This window comes from Puma concolor, chromosome B1, assembly GCF_028749965.1.
Source record: "Puma concolor isolate L17-30 chromosome B1, mPumCon1.1.hap2, whole genome shotgun sequence".
NCBI classification, from domain to species: domain Eukaryota; kingdom Metazoa; phylum Chordata; class Mammalia; order Carnivora; family Felidae; genus Puma; species Puma concolor.
Genome location: NC_141670.1, coordinates 121,397,243 through 121,415,085, shown reverse-complemented (window position 1 = coordinate 121,415,085; position 17,843 = coordinate 121,397,243). Strand labels below are relative to the sequence as shown.

The following is a 17,843-nucleotide window of genomic DNA, read 5'->3' as shown; positions in this document are numbered from 1 at the left end:
AAGAAAAATAAAAAGCTTAAAGAGAACTTATGGTATTAAAGAATTTGTGGTGAATAATAAGTTCAATAAAAATGGAATTGCATTTAAATAATTATTGTAGGGTTGCCTGGGTGGCTCAGTCAGGTGAGCATCTGACTTCGGCCCAGGTCATGATCTCACTGTTCATGAGTTCAAGGCCCTCATCAGGCTCTCTGCTTTCAGCGCAGAACCGCTTGGGATCCTCTGTTTCCCTCACTCTCTGCTCCTCCCCCACTCTCTCTCACACACATGCTCGCTCTCTCTCTCTCTCTCAAAAATAAATAAAAATTTAAATAATTCCTGTAAATATACTTAAAAAATGTGAATGTAAAATGTTGGTGATAAAAAATATGTAATGCAACAAATCATAACCTGAATTCGATGCTCAAATAATATAAAATGGTCTAGGAACTAGAAGAAAATACAAAACTAAAATCATGCCCTTTCCTTCATGACTTAGTAACCAAAAATATATAAGATAAATTATATCTCTGAAATTTATTTTAAAAGAAAATATGTACTTTCCAAATCACTTAATATTACATGTGTGTATAGATATATGTGTGTATATACAGATATAGATAGATAGATAGATAGATAGATAGATAGATATACACACATATGTATATGTAGTCTTTGTAACGAAAGTCAGAAACAAGTATTTTTAGTATGTGGAAAATTATTAAGAGGAAACACAGGGGTAAGAAGAATTCTGGCTAAGTTGGCCTAACAGGGCTCTTGCTGAAGGCAGGGCAAGGTGATCAGATATCACCTAGGGGGCGATGGAAGGTCAAGGAACCCAATCAGATACTGAAGGTAATCAGATATCAAGGGTGGGGGACCCTGACTAAACAAACTTAGCAGATTCTTATGAAAATTGAGCAATAGGAAGACAGACAGGCAAGTACAAAAGGTGAAGGCTCATTGGAAAGAGGTCTCAGAAGAGCCTAACTCAAGTTAAGTCAAGGGAGGAGCTCTGTCAATATGCAGCCCTAATTTCAAGAGATGTGGATACTTTGCTTGGAACTTACAAATAATTCAACACTCCAGGTCTCTCCTAATTTACCCATGTGCCCCAGAGTTAATTTACTTGCCAGTCCCCTAGCTGTAGAACAAAAAATAACTTCAGATTTAAATCTTGGTCGCTGGGTGTCTCAGTTTCATTACCGACAGATTCTTTCCAATTACTCACAAAATAATATGGCAAGATGGTACAGTATGGTATGGCATTGGTATAGTGTATCTGCCATGGCTTGGAATGGTATGTATTCCGTGGGAAAGCCTATTAGCAGAATGGGAGAGAGTTTCTTACTGCAAAAACCATATCATGTATCATCGCAGAAAGCTGGAAGTTAAGAATCACAGAAATCCCAGAAAAAAGTAATCTCTGATACCATCACAATAGAACAACTTGTGTCATCTTAAGATAATTTCCTTCCATGCTTTATCTTATGAAAAACATTTATATCATTAACATTTTACTGTATATACAAATTAATATCCTGCTTTTGTACTTACTGTGATAGGATAAGCACTTTCTATATTGCCACATGATCTTTTTAATTATTGTTATTATTTTAATGATTACTTAGTATTTGTTAAGTAAATATTTCATACTTTAAATTCTTTGTTGTTGGGCAATCAAGTTGTTTCCTTTCAAATTTTCAGTAAAAAAAATGTTCTTCTAGCCAGTCACTCAGTAATAGAAATAATGTTAATGAAAAGCTCAATTTACTGTCTTACCTAATCTGAAGATTCATACACTCACCAGAACAGTGTTATTTGATGTTTATATGAGTGATATTTGATTAAATAGAAAATCCTGTAAAGAGAAACTGATCCAAGAGGAACTAAAACTCTAGAAACTGTAGGTTTATCTTGAAGTTTTTACACTAAGAGACCAAAAGTCTGCAATATGTACAGTTAGCAATCTGCCAAACACGTTTCAACAAAAATTACATTAACCTCATACTAACTTTTCTGAAGATAAACTAATAATAAATATAAAATGGAGGAGGAAAGAAAAAACCTTCCATCCCCCATAAAACAGTGATCTAAGTGCATTAAAGCAATTTTGCACACCCTACTAAAAATTACAGGTTGCACGTTTTGGTTTAACTAGTCTGCCCTTGGGAAGAAAGATGATTTAAGTGCCTAAATCATTTTGTTTTGCAACTTGTCATAGCTAATGGCGGGGGGGGGGGGGGGGTGCGGGGGGAGAAGGGGGAGGGTAGTAAGTAAAAGCTGAAGTATGTAAACTTGGTCTAATTATAAACAGCTCACTTCCAGAACTTCATCTGTCTAGAACTGATACTCTTAACTTTCATTCTTTTGTTCTCTCTGCACAACCACACAAGACTGAACTCTGCCCCCCCAAAAGTCATCTTACTTATTTTTTAGTAGTGAAAATTTGAAAGGTGAAGGGTAATTGAAATGAATATTGTTTGTTGTTGTTGTTTATTTTTTATTTATTTTTGATAGAGACAGAGCACAAGTAGGGGAGGGGCAGAGAGAGAGGGAGACACAGAATCTGAAGCAGGCTCCAGGCTCCAAGCTGTCAGCACAGAGCCCAATGTGGGGCTCGAACACACAAACCGCGAGATCATGACCTGAGCGCAAGTCGGACGCTTAACCAACTGAGCCACCCAGGCGCCCCTGAAATGAATATTGTTAAGATGATTCAGTAGTTTTTGAATTTAGCTATACCTGCACATATAGCAAAACAAGCTGGTACAGTTTTCCAGGAAGACTTTCCTTGAGATAACTTCAACAAAAGAGAAAATCCAGCTGTATGGGTTACTTGAGATAAAAATGCATTCACACTTAGTCAAAGGGATGACAGAAGTGAGGTGCTAGTTAAATGTCTTAACTATTAAATGATGGCTCTAAACCTCCGTACTCTGGCAGGAATGGCACATAGAATTCGTTTGCAAACTGTACCTTATGAATTGGAGTGGATTGCAGAGGCCTATCAAAAGCAAATGGTATGAGAAGCAAGATCTCAATTGTTATCTGTGCTTTTGGCTACTGAACCAGTGAGCCCTCTGGCTGACTTGTGCTTCTCCAATTCTCCTGGGATTTCATGCTCCGTCATCCCTGAAGGAAAAGAGTTAGAGTGTAGAATCTGTTGACATCTTGTTAGTTCTGGAGGAAGAGGACTTCTGAAAGAAAAGACAGCCAAGAAAGCCCCCGTAGGAATCAAAATGATTGGCCGTGGAGCAGTTTTATGTGTATGCGAATCTTTTCAGAAAGGAACCGTCTCTGTGTCCCCATTTCAAGATTTCCTGCTAGAATCCTTCTCAAAACTGAGGATGCTACTAAAGGTCATTCCAGGACAACCCCAAGGTTCAAGTCCCCTTGAAATACTTAAAACCTGCTCTCAAGTACTTGAAAAGTCTGTTTTCCAGACTAACCAATCCAAACACTATCACCAAATCCTTAGTACTATAGGATTTGAATGCCCTTCCATTTCTAAGTCCTTGTCTGTCTGGTCTAGTGACAGTCTAGTTAACCTATTTCTTTCTTGAAGATGGGCTCCGAGGAATGAGTGATTCTTCAGGGACAGTTCACCAGTACACAGCTAGATTGTCTATTCTCTCCTAGACTCTGTGAACATATTTCGATTTGATAGTGCATGAGACATAGACTGCTAAGGAGTCACCCGGTCCTTCTTGAGACAATACAAGAAATAGGTCGGACTTATTAGAAATGTATAAATAAGAAGGTACAAGCTCAACTAAGTTCTGCAGACATGCAGATAACACAAGTGTGATGCCATCCAGTGACCATAAAGAGGGATAAGGATTGGGATAGTCTGGAGAGCACATAGCATCCTTAAAGGCATGTAGCTTCTCTTATGTCTTTAAACATCCTGTGGGACAAATAAAGCACTGACTTCACCCATGGTCTGTGGCTCAGGCTGATGTATGGTGTGGCATTAGCAGCCACACATGGAAAGTTGGACCATCCAATGTTCTGATTGTTCTGAGCAAAATAAACTCTTTTGGAAAGAAAGCAGTTCATTACAAAATGAGCGGCAATTGCCTATTTTAAATCTTTCAGGAATAAAGTTGCAAATGCTCCTAAAACTTTATAACACTTGGATGTTGGTTGAGATCTCTTTTCCAAAAGCTAGAGATTATGTTTATTCCACATTTATTCCACAAATATTTATTATTGATAATAATGCCAATATTTATTTAGTTTACCATTTGACAGGCACTATGCTAAGAACTTTGTGCACATTATTAAAAATAATCCTCACTAGGGTGTCTGGGCAGCTCAGTCAGTTAAGCATCTGACTCCTGATTCCAGCTCAGGTCATGATCTCACTGTTTGTGAGTTCAAGCCCCAGGTAAGGCTCTGTGCTAACAGCACAGAGCCTGATTGGGAGTCTCTCTTTCCCTCCCTTTCTCTGTCTTCCCCTCCCCCACTCTCTCTGTTTCTCAAAATAAATAAATAACCTTAAAAAAATAATCCTCACAAAAAGAAAGTGAAATTGGTACTGCCCACAGCTAGTAAAATGCAGAACTTTGCTACTGTTCTTTCTCTACCTGTCCCTTTTTCTGTTTCCTAGTGATGACACACATTCTTTTTACCATAACCCTAGGTGACAGACACAACAATCCTTCGAAATGCATTAAAAATTTTGTACTGATTTATTCAGTGACTGCTTGTAGACTGGCAGGAATAAGAAACTCAACTGATTTGTTTTTAGAGTGTTTTCCCCCCCAATTGACATATATAGTCTTCTTGTTAAAACCTCTTCCCCTCATATTGTAGACAGAGCTCGGCTGGAGAGTCAGGCCTTTTCCACTGTGAACTGCCTTGCTGCTGGGCAGGAAGAGCTCATCCTTCTTCAAGAGAAAGTCAAGAATGGGAAACTATCTGTGGATGAAGCCCTAGAGAAATTTAAGCATTGGCAGATGGGAAAGACTGAACTGGAAATGATTCAGCAGGTAATAATGACCCCAATCCTTTCTGGAACATTCACCTCACTGGCAGCGCCTGTCTGTAAATGCATAGTCTTTTTACAAGAAACACAGGTAACTATTTGTTTGATTTTAACTACCCACAAAAAAAAAAAATGTTTTCAAACTACCAATTAAATGGCTGCAAACATCCAGATTTCATGTTTACAAACCATTGGTGAACTCAATTCTGGGACCCACTATATCAGAGCTAACACCTAATCACCTTATTAGGCTGTTCTTAGTATAGTGAATATTTTATGAATCTCGTTGCTGATATTAAGGTGAAGCATCTTTACATTAACACGTGCTCAACATTCTGAAGAGTGTGTTATGTGGACCAGACTTAAAGGGAAGAAGAAAATGATTTAAATCATGTCAGGCAATATTCCTCAACAAAATATAACAAGTTTTCTCTCCTCTTCCCCTTAACCTTTGGGGGGGGGGAAGCCCATATAAAGTCAGGATTTATAGAGATATGCTGCCAAGCATATTAACTTCAGATAAGCTTGTCTTCTATAAATAGAATGTATATCTTGAGAGGGTTTTAGAGTAGGTGGCTCTGAGATGAGACTGAAAACAAAATATACCATATACATCCCATGACATTCCTCGGTGAGGGGTATGAGGACTGTATTCTGTTTTATCCCACAGGCTTTCCTACTCCCTAAATAGTCCAACAGTTTTTCCTTCTCATCACAGAAAACCCCAGTGCCATAGAAACCAGTTCTCAGGAACTGTTTGATAAAACACATTTAATTAGCTAGGTTAGGCCGAAGTACAAATAATCATTAATAGCTTAATATGCTACCTTTCCCAAGGGATCATTTTTGTTGAAAAACAATGCATAGGAAAACATTTTTAAAGAACAGCAAAATGAATCCCAATGATGAAACTCCAAACAAATGTGGCATCTAGGCAGAAGGTAGTTTAGGCAAGGGACTTTCCCAGCTCATCTGAGATCACTTCTTCTCAGAAGCCACCGATCTCGAAGGGCAGCTCTGGTTGTGTGGGTGGTGGCTGCACCTGGGCCTGTTTCGCCAAACAGATGCGAAAACATGCTGATTGTGCAGTTCTGCAACTGATCTTAGTTCATGATCAGAATGACAGTGCTGCTTCTCAGTCTGGGCCAATGCCATCGCCATCAAACAGCTCTCTTAGCCTGAAACAGATAAAATGTGCCTTAGTGCCAACCTACACACCCACTCTCCTAGCCTTGTTAGCTTGCAAGTTCTGCTGAAAATAAGCCCATTGTACTTCACCCTCCTCAGATCATAATAAAGCTTACAATTTAGAGGAATCCAACTGAAATACCTTCTTGAAAATTATCTCACTAGTTGTTTTATGAAAGGCTTGGTTGTTTTTAATTTGTGTGTGTGTTTATATTTAATATTCTTTTAGAAAGAAGTTAAGGCGGTCTGTTAACTACTTTTAGACTGATCTGACTTATCCAATATATAGGGAGAATGGGATAATGAATATAGTTACTGTTTACGCAAAACAAAACAAAATTTAACCTGTAAAGCTAAGGAACAGGCACTCAGCCTGCTTTCCATAAAAGCCAAAAGTTCAGTAACTTTGACTGAATACTGTTTAGTGAATCAGTCCTTTTCTTTTTTTTATGTTTCCAGCTTTAATGAGATATCATTGGATAAACTTAAGGTGTACCGCCTTATCGATTTCACACACTTACATATTGCAAAATGATTACCACCGGAGTGTTACCTAACATCTCCATCATATCAAAAAATTATCATTTCTTCTTTTGGGTGAGAACATTGAATATCTACCCTGTTATCAACTTCAAGTACATAATACAGTATTGTTTAGTATAATCACTGTGTTGTGCATTGAATCGCCAGAACGTATTTATCTTACAACTGGAAGTATCTACCCTTTAATCAACCTCTTTCCCTCCACTTCCGGGTCACTGGTAACCACCACTTTACTCACTGAGTGCAGCTTTTTTAGCTTCTGCATATAAACAGTATCATACCATGTTTTTCTTTCTCTCTCTTTTTTTACCTAGCATAATGCCCTCAGGGTCTATTCGTGTTGCAAATTGCAGAATTTCCTTCTTTTTCATGGCTTATGTATGTAATCACATCCTCTTTGTCCATTCATCCATTGACAGAAGCTTAGGTTGTTTCTGTATCTTGGCTACTGCGAATAATCCTGCAGTGAATATGAGGGTGCAGTTATGTCTTCAATATCCTATTTTCATTTTCTTCAGATATACACCGAAGAGCAGAATTACTGGATCATATGTAGCTCTATTTTTAATTTTTTAAGAAACCTACATACTGTTTTCCATAGTGGCTGCACCAATTTACATTCCCACCAACAACAAACAAGGTTTCCCTTTTTTCCACATCCTGCCAACACTTGTTATCGCTTGTCTTTTTGATGATAACCATTCTAACAGGTGTCAGGTGATGATACCTCAATGTGGTTTTCATTTGCATTTTCCTATTGATTAGTGATATTGAGCACCTTCTCATATACCTATTGACCATTTGTATGTCATTTTTGAAAAATGCTTTATTTAGTCCCTCTGCTCATTTTTTTTCTCTGACCATTTGTTAACTAGATTATTTGATTTTTCCTACTAAGTTATTTGGGGCGGGGGGGGTATTTTTTTTTAATTTTTAACATTTTTTTTTTTTGAGAGACAGAGACAGAGAAGGAGCAGGGGAGGGACAGAGACAGGAGGCACAGAATCCAAAGCGGGCTCTTGCCTCCAAGCTATCAGCACAGAGCCCGCCACACGGGGCTCAAACCCATGAACCGTTAAGACCGTGACCTGAGCCGAAGTCAGACACTTAACAGCCTGAGTCACACAGGCGCCTCACTATTGAGTTATTTGAATTCTTAATGTATTTTGGATATTAACCCCTTATCAGATATATGATTTGCAAATATTTTCTCCCATTCTGTAGGTAGCCTTTTCATTTTCTTGATCATTTCTTTTGCTGTGTAGACACTTTTCAGGTTGATGTAGTCCTACTTGCCTAATTTTGCTTCTTTTGCTTGTGTTTTGGGGTGTCATATCCAAAAAACTATTGCCAAGACCGATTGCAAGGAGTTTTTTTCCCTATGTTTTCTTAGTCCTTAACATAAGGGGCTGGACAACAGTCGGAATAACAGAAAAATAGGTGTTCTCCTCATTTTCCCAAAATACGTACGCACTCATTTTCACACACTTTTCTTTAAAAAAAAAAAATATTTATTTTTGGGAGAGTGCGAGCGGGGGTAGGGATCCAAAGCGGGCTCTGCGCTGACAGCAGCAAGCCCATTGGGGCTTGAAATCACAAACCTCCAGATCACGACCTGAACTGAAGTCAGATGCTCAACCGACTGAGCCACCCAGGTGCCCCTTCACACACTTTTAAATATTACTCCTGTAGCTTGCAAAAACATTCATTTGTACGCTGAGCATAAATCTGTCAGGGGTAACTGTAATGTTATGTCATTATTATTGATAGAGGTATTATCCTAAGAAAATAAGAGGAAAAGTGGCACAACCATAGAGTTAATAATAGAAGAGTTTCTAGAATAATTAAGACCCATGTAGAACCCCTGGAGTTGAAGGTGAGCTGGGTGAGAAGGTTAAAACTGCCTTTTGCTCTCCTCACTCCTGTTATAACCAGTGAATGCCTAAAGAAGAATATTTACTCCACTCATAGAAGAAGATCTTTAAGGCAATGAAAATAATTCTCTTTTTAGGAAGCATGGTTTCTAGGTTTCAAAGGAAACCCTTCGGAGAAAGGGCTATTCTTAGATTCTCTTCTAAAAGATTTTTTTTAATGTTGTTTTACATTTTAGATAAAATGATAATGTTCAACCTAGAATGTTTTGGAAAGCAAGGGAAGATCACAGACGAGCTAAGAAGGGGAATCCAGTTATGTCTCATTTGCTTCCAAGTGCCTGGTCCTTAAGAGAAATATGTAAGAAAGGTTCTGCCCCCACAGAGGCTAGAGATGGGCTCAGGCAGTAGCAAATCACCATTGTGTTATTTGCTTTTGCACACAGCATAGCCAATGTAGCGCCCTCTGGTGTTAGATTGGGAAAGCGGCTCCCATAAGAATTGGGCTTTGGGTCCCGGGGCTGACTCTACCACTTAACAACTCTGTGATTTGGAAAAGTTACTTAACCTCTCCGAATCTCAGCTTCTATTTATGTAAACTGAGATGATGGCATATATACTTCATGAAGTTGTGAAAATTAAGTAACATAACGCATTTAAAGTATCCAAGATGGCTGATCCGGATGCTGTGAGTACCAAATTAGTGCAACATAGTCATGATAGTTCTAGTAACGGTAGTTGATGTTTTTCATCTTCATCTATGACAAACTTGTGACTCTTCACTTCTATTTTCTGGTCATTCCCTCATCAAGGAAAAACTACGCCAGCTACGAGATTGCATCATTGGGAAAAGGCCAGAAGAAGAAAATGTCTCTGGTAAGTAAGCTTTGTCTGTTATTCAAAAATGATAGAGTGGAGTCAACCAGGCCTGAAGTCAAATCTGCACACCATCACTTCCCAGCTGCAGGACTGGAGAGCGTCTTAATGCCTGGTACTCAGGTTCCTGTCTGCAAAACAGGAGTGATTATAGATATATCTGGAAGGGGTTGTGTAAGTTAACATGTAGAACATTTTTCACCTTCATTGACCCAGAATGAACCTTCCATAAATGCTACGTTCTTTCCTTTGATTTCTATGAAAATTGCAAATAATTCCATTCCAGTTTACACATATATATATATATATATATATATATATACATACATACATACACACACACACACACACACACATACACCATTATACAGATTACTGAATTATTAAGGAGTCATACTTTTTTAATAAGGTTGAACATTCTCAATATAGTCAGTTCACACAATTGTGCACATGTGGATCATTTTAAATTATAAATCTCAGGTTGCTTTCCCCTGCAGCTAGCATGCTTCTTGGCAATGCAGATTCCCCTTGCTAATAATTTACAGTCACTCTCACTGGAGGGGAAAAAACACTCGTTTTAATGCTAACACAAACCAAACATTATTAAGATGGTAAATCTTCTCCAAAGATAAATATCACATTCCAAAATTGAAAATAAATTATGTTGTCACTAGCAGACCACTCCTTCCCCAAGTCCTTACCCCTGCACAGATAATTAAAAACTAACAACCACTAGCAAAGCTTGAAATTTCCATCTTTTCCATTTTCAATAAGATTGCGTAGATTTTAGCTAGTGCTTCATGTTGAAACTTACCAGAAAAAAATTATTTTCATATTATTAAATTGTTTTCTACTCTTTCCTAGAAAATTCTTTAAGCTATCTTATAAATGGTTTCTAAAAACAGAAATACACGTTCTAAAATAATTAAGCTTATAAACACAGGGCTAATTTACAGATAACTGAGATCTACAGATCTCTGTTGTAATGTGGAAAAAGGTTAAAATTTTAACAATATAAAAAATTATATAGTAAAAAATATGTATACATACTTTGACTAAGGAATATTAAGTAGCAGTAGCAGCAGCTAATATTTGACTATCTACCATACATTGAGTATTATCTTTTTAATTTCTTATAATAACCCTTTGAGGTAGACATTATTACCAATTTATAAATAGGGAAACTGAGACTGTAAGAAGCCCAGGGTGCCTGGGTGGCTCAGTCATTAAGCATCTGACTTCAAATCAGGTCATGATCTCACAGTTCATGAGTTCGAGTCCTACATCAGGTGAGCACCAGCAATGCTTTGGGAGAACACAAGCCCCACTTTCTCTCTCTCTCTCTCTCTCTCTCTCTCATTCCCTCTCTCCCTCCTAGGATTCTCTCTCTCTGCCTCTCACTCACTTGTGCCCTCTCTGAAGAAAGAAAGAAAGAAAGAAAGAAAGAAAGAAAGAAAGAAAGAAAGAAAGAAAGAAAGAAAGACTAAAAAGCCCCAAAATGCACAGATTAGAAACTACAGCCTAATTCTTTTTTAATCCAAAGTCAATGCTTTTAAACACTGGTGTCTTAATTAGGAATCAGCTAGTTCCCCTTCTAACCAAAATGGGATAAGTAGTACCAGACAAACCCTCCCACCGTACACAGCACTAATGCTAGGCAAAAATATGAGGCAGTTGATTTCAGGGAGTAGGCAGTTAGCAGTCTAAGACTGTAATTCTAGTGACAAAATTTACGCGGTCGTACAAAGCAAGGCAATCCTGTTGAAATGAGGAGACATGAGCAGAATCCAGGGCAACCAAAGCTTCTGGAATGTCTGTGTGGGTCACTGAAAAGGAGGTAATTCTGTAGAGAAGTAGCTTCAGAGGGAGTGAGGGACTCCACAAGTCTGCGGCCAAGAGATGAGCAAGACCACTCATGCATACAAGATAACAGCTTCTGGACACTGAAAGCAGAACAGAGACACTAGAGTTTGAGCAGAACCAGGGAAAAGCCAGACTGGGGATGTTGGAGATTTTGCCCTGCCAGAGTGGAAAAATCTCCCTGACAACTTTGTTAAAACACCTGGTATCCTGCTGTGACATCCAAGAGATATAATGGTTAAAGACCATGACTTAGAGTGAGATCTCCTCTAGACCTGCACTAACAAACCTAAAACCAAACCCCTACAAGATACACATGGAAGGTAGTTTGTAGGCTCAGGCCCACTGCAGGCTTTAGAAAACACCTTGGGCTGTCTATAGGACAACACTGAAAACAGCATAAAACCAGGCCCATACAAGTTCATGCCAATAATCAAACTGCCTGCTAAAATAAGAACTTACACTTCTTATTAAAGGAATATTACAGAATCCAGAATATACAGCTGATTGTCTATAATTTCCAGTATTCAGTGTTTCCTAAAAATACTTTTCCTTAAAAAAAAAAATGGAAGACATACAAAGATGAAGAAAATGTTATTCATAGAAAAAGAAAGCTCTCAATAAAAACTGAAATGGTCCTATTGTTGATCTTAACAAACAAAGACTTCGAAGCAACTCTTATAAACATAGTTAAATTAATAAAAAAAAATATGTTGTTAAGGAGTGAATAAATAGGGAATCTATTGACATTTACAGGACATGACGTGGAAAAAAATTAGAGTACATGTTTGTTTAAGGTGTACATGGAAGGTATACCAAAATAGAACATATGTTGGGCTATTTTAAAAGTTTCAATAAGTTTCAAAACATTTGAAATCTTCAGAGTATGTTCTCTGAACAATTTCAGTCTTTTGAAATCTTATATTCTCTTACTACAACAAAAAGAAATTAGAATTTAAGAAATTAAAAATACCTCTCAAAATAGTTAGGAATTAAGTACATTTCAAAATAGCCCATAGGTCAAATAAGAAATCACAAGAAAATATTTCAACCTGAATGAATTATGAAAATACAACATATCAAAATGTGTGGAATGTAGCTAAAATAGTACTTAGAGGTAAATTTATGGCTATAAATATAACAGTAGAAAAGAAGAAAAGCTGAAGATCAGTGACATGGGTTTCCACTTCAGGAAACTGGAAAGTGGAAAGCAGAGGTAAGAGGAAAAACTGTAAAGCTCAGATCAAAAATCAATAAAAAATGAAGGAGTTGAACGATAGAAAAAAATTAACAAAACCAAAAATTAGTTATTTGAAAACATAACTAAAGTTGATAAAACTGACAAAAATGAACTGGAAAAAAGGGAAAGCGAGAGTAACCATATTGGGAAAGTGAAATGAGGCTATCACAACAGATCCTACAGACATTAAAAAGATACTAATGAAATAATAATTAACTTCTTATTTTTTTATTTTTTTTTAACGTTTATTTATTTTTGAGACAGAGAGAGACAGAGCATGAACGGGGGAGGGGCAGAGAGAGAGAGAGAGACACAGAATCTGAAACAGGCTCCAGGCTCTGAGCGGTCAGCACAGAGCCTGACGCAGGGCTCGAACTCACGGACCGTGAGATCATGACCTGAGCCGAAGTCGGACGCTTAACCAACCAAGCCACCCAGGCGCCCCTAATTAACTCTTTAAATGCCAATACATTTAACAACTTAGGCAAAAAGAACAAATTAATTAAAAAACAACACTTACAAAACTAAAAAGAATTACACTTCTCTGAACATATCTTTCAGAACGTACTTTCAGAACTTTGTTAATATTTTACATATTCAATAAAAATGAGTCTGGAAAGGGGGCAAAATGGAATAAGAGCAGAAGAAAATGAACCTACACATATTCCAAATAAAAAACATCCACACTGAAAGGAGACAGAAGAAAAACTAACATAAATATAGAAAATAGTATATTCCAAGGATAAAAATAAAAGAAAAAAGTCAATACATAAAAATGTATTCTGTACTCTAGTAAGTAGGCTTATTTCTCTATAGGAGTATAGGGTAGCAATTTCAAAACTGCCAGTTGTATATTCTAAGACTGAGTAAATAAATGTACTATGGATAGTAAGAATCAGATTTCCTATTGTCAAAGAAAGGGGTAACTACTAAAGAAAAAAAGAAGGTTGGAATGAATTCTATGCTTCTAAATTGGAATTGGAGGTAAAAATAACTCCTGGTTACGAATAGATAATATTACAAATAGATATAGAAATATAATTGTATATACGAACATATACATTTCTTTAGCCCTATCTGCTGAAAAGGCCTAGAAGCAATGACAGCCCAGCACCAATGAGCACCTGTAGCATCTAGATCCTAGTTTACAAAAGCAAATGGCCAGTAAACATGTGAAAATATGCTCAACACCATTAGTTAGGAAAATGCAAATTAAACTAAATATCAATACATAACAAGTATGATGGCTGGAATTTTTAGATATTGTTACAATAAAGTGATTAAGACATGGAAAGACTGGATATGCATTTCATACATTGTTAATGGAAGTAGAATGTGGTGTGATGACTTTGGAACAGTTAAATGTGCACCTACCTTATGGCCTAGACAAGCCACTCTTAGGTATTTTTCCAAAAAAAAAAAAAAATTGAAAACATTATGTGTATCCAGACTTATTCACAAAATTTATAGCAGTTTATAATAGCTAAATCATAAACAATCCTAATGTCTGAGGGAAGAAGACATAATTATACTCTAGTATATTCACACAGTGGGATATTACTCAACAATAGAAAGAAATACCTAGTATTACACACAACATCATGAATGAATCTCACAGATGCTATGCTAAATGAAAGATAATGAAACACAAAGGAATACATTGTATAAGATTCCATTAATCTGAAATTATAGATAAAACTAATCTATATCAATAGAAATCAGATCAGGGTCACTAGAGATAATGGTGGGATGAGGATTGATGTTGGAGGCACAAGAGGATTTTCTGTAGAGATGAAATGTTCTCTATCCTAACCGGGTGATGGGTACATGGGTGTATAGATTTGTCAAAAGTCATCAAAAAAAGTAATTTGTACTATATATACTGAATATTGTTAATCTGAAAAAAGAGTGGAGTAGCTCAGGCAAAAAAACTATCAAAGCATAGTAGCAACACTTTTATTAAGTGTCTAACATACCTAAAATCATAATACCAGACATCAAAAGGAAAATAGACAAACGTAGTCAGAGACATGGTTTCACACTTTGTAGTTGGAGATCATTATTTGTTTAATCAAACTGTGAGTTTTCATAGTTATCTCAAAGACAAGAAGTTGTCAAACAATAGAAAGAAGAAAGTTTAAGATAAATATTGAGCAAAACTCAGTAGAATGTGCTTTTTCTGTCTTCTAGATAAACTCACCATTGTGCACCATCCAAATGGTAAGTTTTTGGCATTTACTGAAGAATTTCAGACTACAACAAAGCACATGGTAAATCAGTTTCAGTGTTAATGTAAACCTAAAATAATTAGGCAGGCCAGTGCAAAAACTCACATAGATTTTATATGTATATACAAAACCACTTGACATCCAAAATAAATTTGAGGTGATTCTAGAAGAGCAATGTAGAAGCATTGTTAGACAATACAAGAAGCATGTGCTTTGAACTCTGATTGACCTGGCCCTTCACAACTTACCGTTATGGCCTTTGGGAAATCACTTAAGCTCTTTAGGCCTCAGTTTCCCCATGTAAGAAATCTGCCATGGGGAGTTTCTATAAAGGCAGATGATAATATGTGCAAATGGGAGCTGATGCTTGATAAGCGGGAGTTATTGACAGAGTAAATGGAATTGGAGTAACACTTCAAAGGGTGATTCACGTCAGCGTGGTAAGTAGGAATGTGTGCAGAAGGTTGGCAAGATCAAGAAGAGCCAGAGGCCAGCTGGGGAGCTCTGACTAATCTAGAAGCAATTGTCCACATTCTGAACCAGAACAGTGACTGTGGGAATGGAGAAGAGCAATAGAACTGAGCCACGTGGCTGACGGGTGGAAACTGGAAAGCCTGTGGTAAAGGCAGGAGGAGCGGTGGCCAATGGGGAGTAGTAGGAACAAGTTTTCATAAGACGGCATACCTTGTGATTGACTGATCGTGGTCAATGGAGAAAAACAAAAAAGAAGAAGGCATCATTTAGTGAGGGCTGTTATTCAAAGGTGTGGGATTGTTTCTGAGCTGAAGCAACTCCTCTCTGTGTCCTGTAGTCAACTATCTGGGCAGGAGAAATTAATAGCATCCTTGCCAAGGGTGCCTTTTCAATATTCCCTTTTTATCTCTTCAGTAGCTTCTCCTTACCCAATATACGCTACTCATAGCATATATTATTTTTTTAAAGTACCGAATAAATGAATCATTAAATATGTGAACAGCTGAAGAAATAGTAACAGAGTTTATATTTCTAGGTAACGAGAGTGCCCGCAATGAAAATATGTTATATAACACACCCTTCCGCAATAAGGTAGGTTGTATTTATGTTAATTTCTATAAAATGCAAAAAAAAAATAACTTCTTTGTTGAGAAAGAATATGAGCCTTCTATCCTGACTATGCTTTGAAACGTTTCAACAAATATGAACAAAATAGGTTACATAAGCGTTTGTGTGCAAATTACTGTATGAACAGTAATTTAAAAGAATTAACTATTTAGAAAAAAGCAAAGAAGGAACTCAAAGGAAAAAGGCACCAAGGCCAAAGTATGGCTGAATTCAACATGTACAGACCAAACAAATCTTAGAGGAATCATGGATACATCTTTTTTAGCAATAGTAATATGGTAAGTCTATTTGAACCACAATGTATACAGTCCTTAAAGTCTAGCTGTAGGAAAAAATGTAAACCCAAAACATCATTCCTGTAAATATGCGTCACTTCACATGTAGAGTTAACTGAAAATGAATTGCTAAAAATAACGCTAAGCAAAGAGAGCAGCAATTGAAAAACTAGTTCAAGACAATAATGATAACATCCTGACCACCAATTTTTCTTCAAAAATAAAGCGTGTCTTCTAACTATCTACATATGTGATGTCGGAAATGTTCATTGTTACCCAGGGTCATGTGGCTGCTGGAGTCCTTGTTACACTCCAGAATTAGAGCCCATGGTCATTTCTCACAATGAACCAATTTTAGTTGACCAAATCTCAATAACCCTTTAAGCTCTCCTATGTTTTAAATAAATCATAAGGAATCACCAAAGTCATTTACCCTTAAGAACTGATCGAGTGTTTGCATTTCTGGATCATCCTGTGGCCCACCAGTGAGCTGCACATCTAATGAGTCTCCAGGGAACAGACTCAGTAGACTCACTGGGCTGTAGCAGAATCATGGGATACTACCTAGGCCTCTGAGTTTATGAAAATATACCTGTCAAACAAAGATCCTTCTACAACATCTGAAGGACTATGCAGCCATGGCATATTTTTTAGAACACTATTTGGGGTAAGAGGAGAAGAATACAAATTCCTAGCCCTTAGGCTATTCTCCCTCCAAATAAAATACAACTTGAACTCAAGGACTTTGCTGTAGTTGAGTTTTACAGTTCTTTCCTTTTAAGATAGAGGACTGTTTTCCCAGTTGCCTCTATAAAGCTATTTTCCTGTGAAAGGCAACCATGACTTTATCATGTTCCTTTGTTTGGCCTTAAAATGGAGAAATGCTAGCTCTGTATCTTTTTTTGTCTTTTTTTTCTTAGCTTCCTACTCGACTCCAAGCTGAAAAGGAATTTGGTTTCTGTTGCAGGAAAGATTACTAAAGAAGGTAAAATATCAGCTATATATTTTTTTTCAGCTATATTTTTCAGAAAGCTTAAGGCAGGCTTATTAGGGACTTGAAGGAACCATTTGTCTAGCAAACAGAATACTTTAAATATTTCATTGTCTTCTGAAAGGATAAACATGTGTATTTTTCAAGCTAAAGGTGATTGTTCCTTAGAAAGATTTATGTATAGGGGTGATTTTATGCTAGCTAATCAATTTCAATTGATGACCCATTATTCACTAATACATTTCCTGTGATCTCACTTTCAGGTTATTATAATGAAACCCAAAAATCTGCAGACACTGTGCTTTCTGGGTGAAGCATGCTTGCATTTGGATTGCCTGCTGTCTTCAGGGAAAATACTATACTACAAAAGCAGAGGCAAACCTCTGGATTTCAGAATTTGTCATTGCCACGATTTATTGGCATTAACCTGCTTCAGATAGGTACATCAAGATTCAAATTGAATGCCATAGAGTGATTGCATTCTTTGACAGTTCTTGCATTTTACAATGCATTTTGCCACTGAAGCAGCTGTTCCCCATTTTGAAAATTAAGGGAAAACAAAAACAGAGAGGTGAAAACTTCTCTGTAGCAAAGATATTGTGCCTGTTTGAAGCACTCACCTGAACAGTTTAGTCCTTACTCCTTACCTACTGTCTTTAGAATGACCATGAAAATACACATTTGTTATAGATATATAT

At 37.0% G+C, this 17,843-nt stretch overlaps 1 protein-coding gene across 1 annotated transcript in view; it reads left to right on the top strand.

Moving 5' to 3' along the window:
* BANK1 (B cell scaffold protein with ankyrin repeats 1) overlaps positions 1 to 17,546 on the top strand; it is a 313,964-nt gene extending 296,418 nt beyond the window's left edge. The window contains exons 12-17 of the mRNA XM_086704503.1: positions 4,801 to 4,976; positions 9,387 to 9,450; positions 14,741 to 14,770; positions 15,788 to 15,843; positions 17,075 to 17,139; positions 17,409 to 17,546. Coding sequence (XP_086560629.1) covers positions 4,801 to 4,976; positions 9,387 to 9,450; positions 14,741 to 14,770; positions 15,788 to 15,843; positions 17,075 to 17,134 — 386 coding nt within the window. The 3' untranslated portion in view covers positions 17,135 to 17,139; positions 17,409 to 17,546. The remainder of the gene's footprint in view (positions 1 to 4,800; positions 4,977 to 9,386; positions 9,451 to 14,740; positions 14,771 to 15,787; positions 15,844 to 17,074; positions 17,140 to 17,408) is intronic.
* Positions 17,547 to 17,843: the final 297 nt, after the last annotated feature.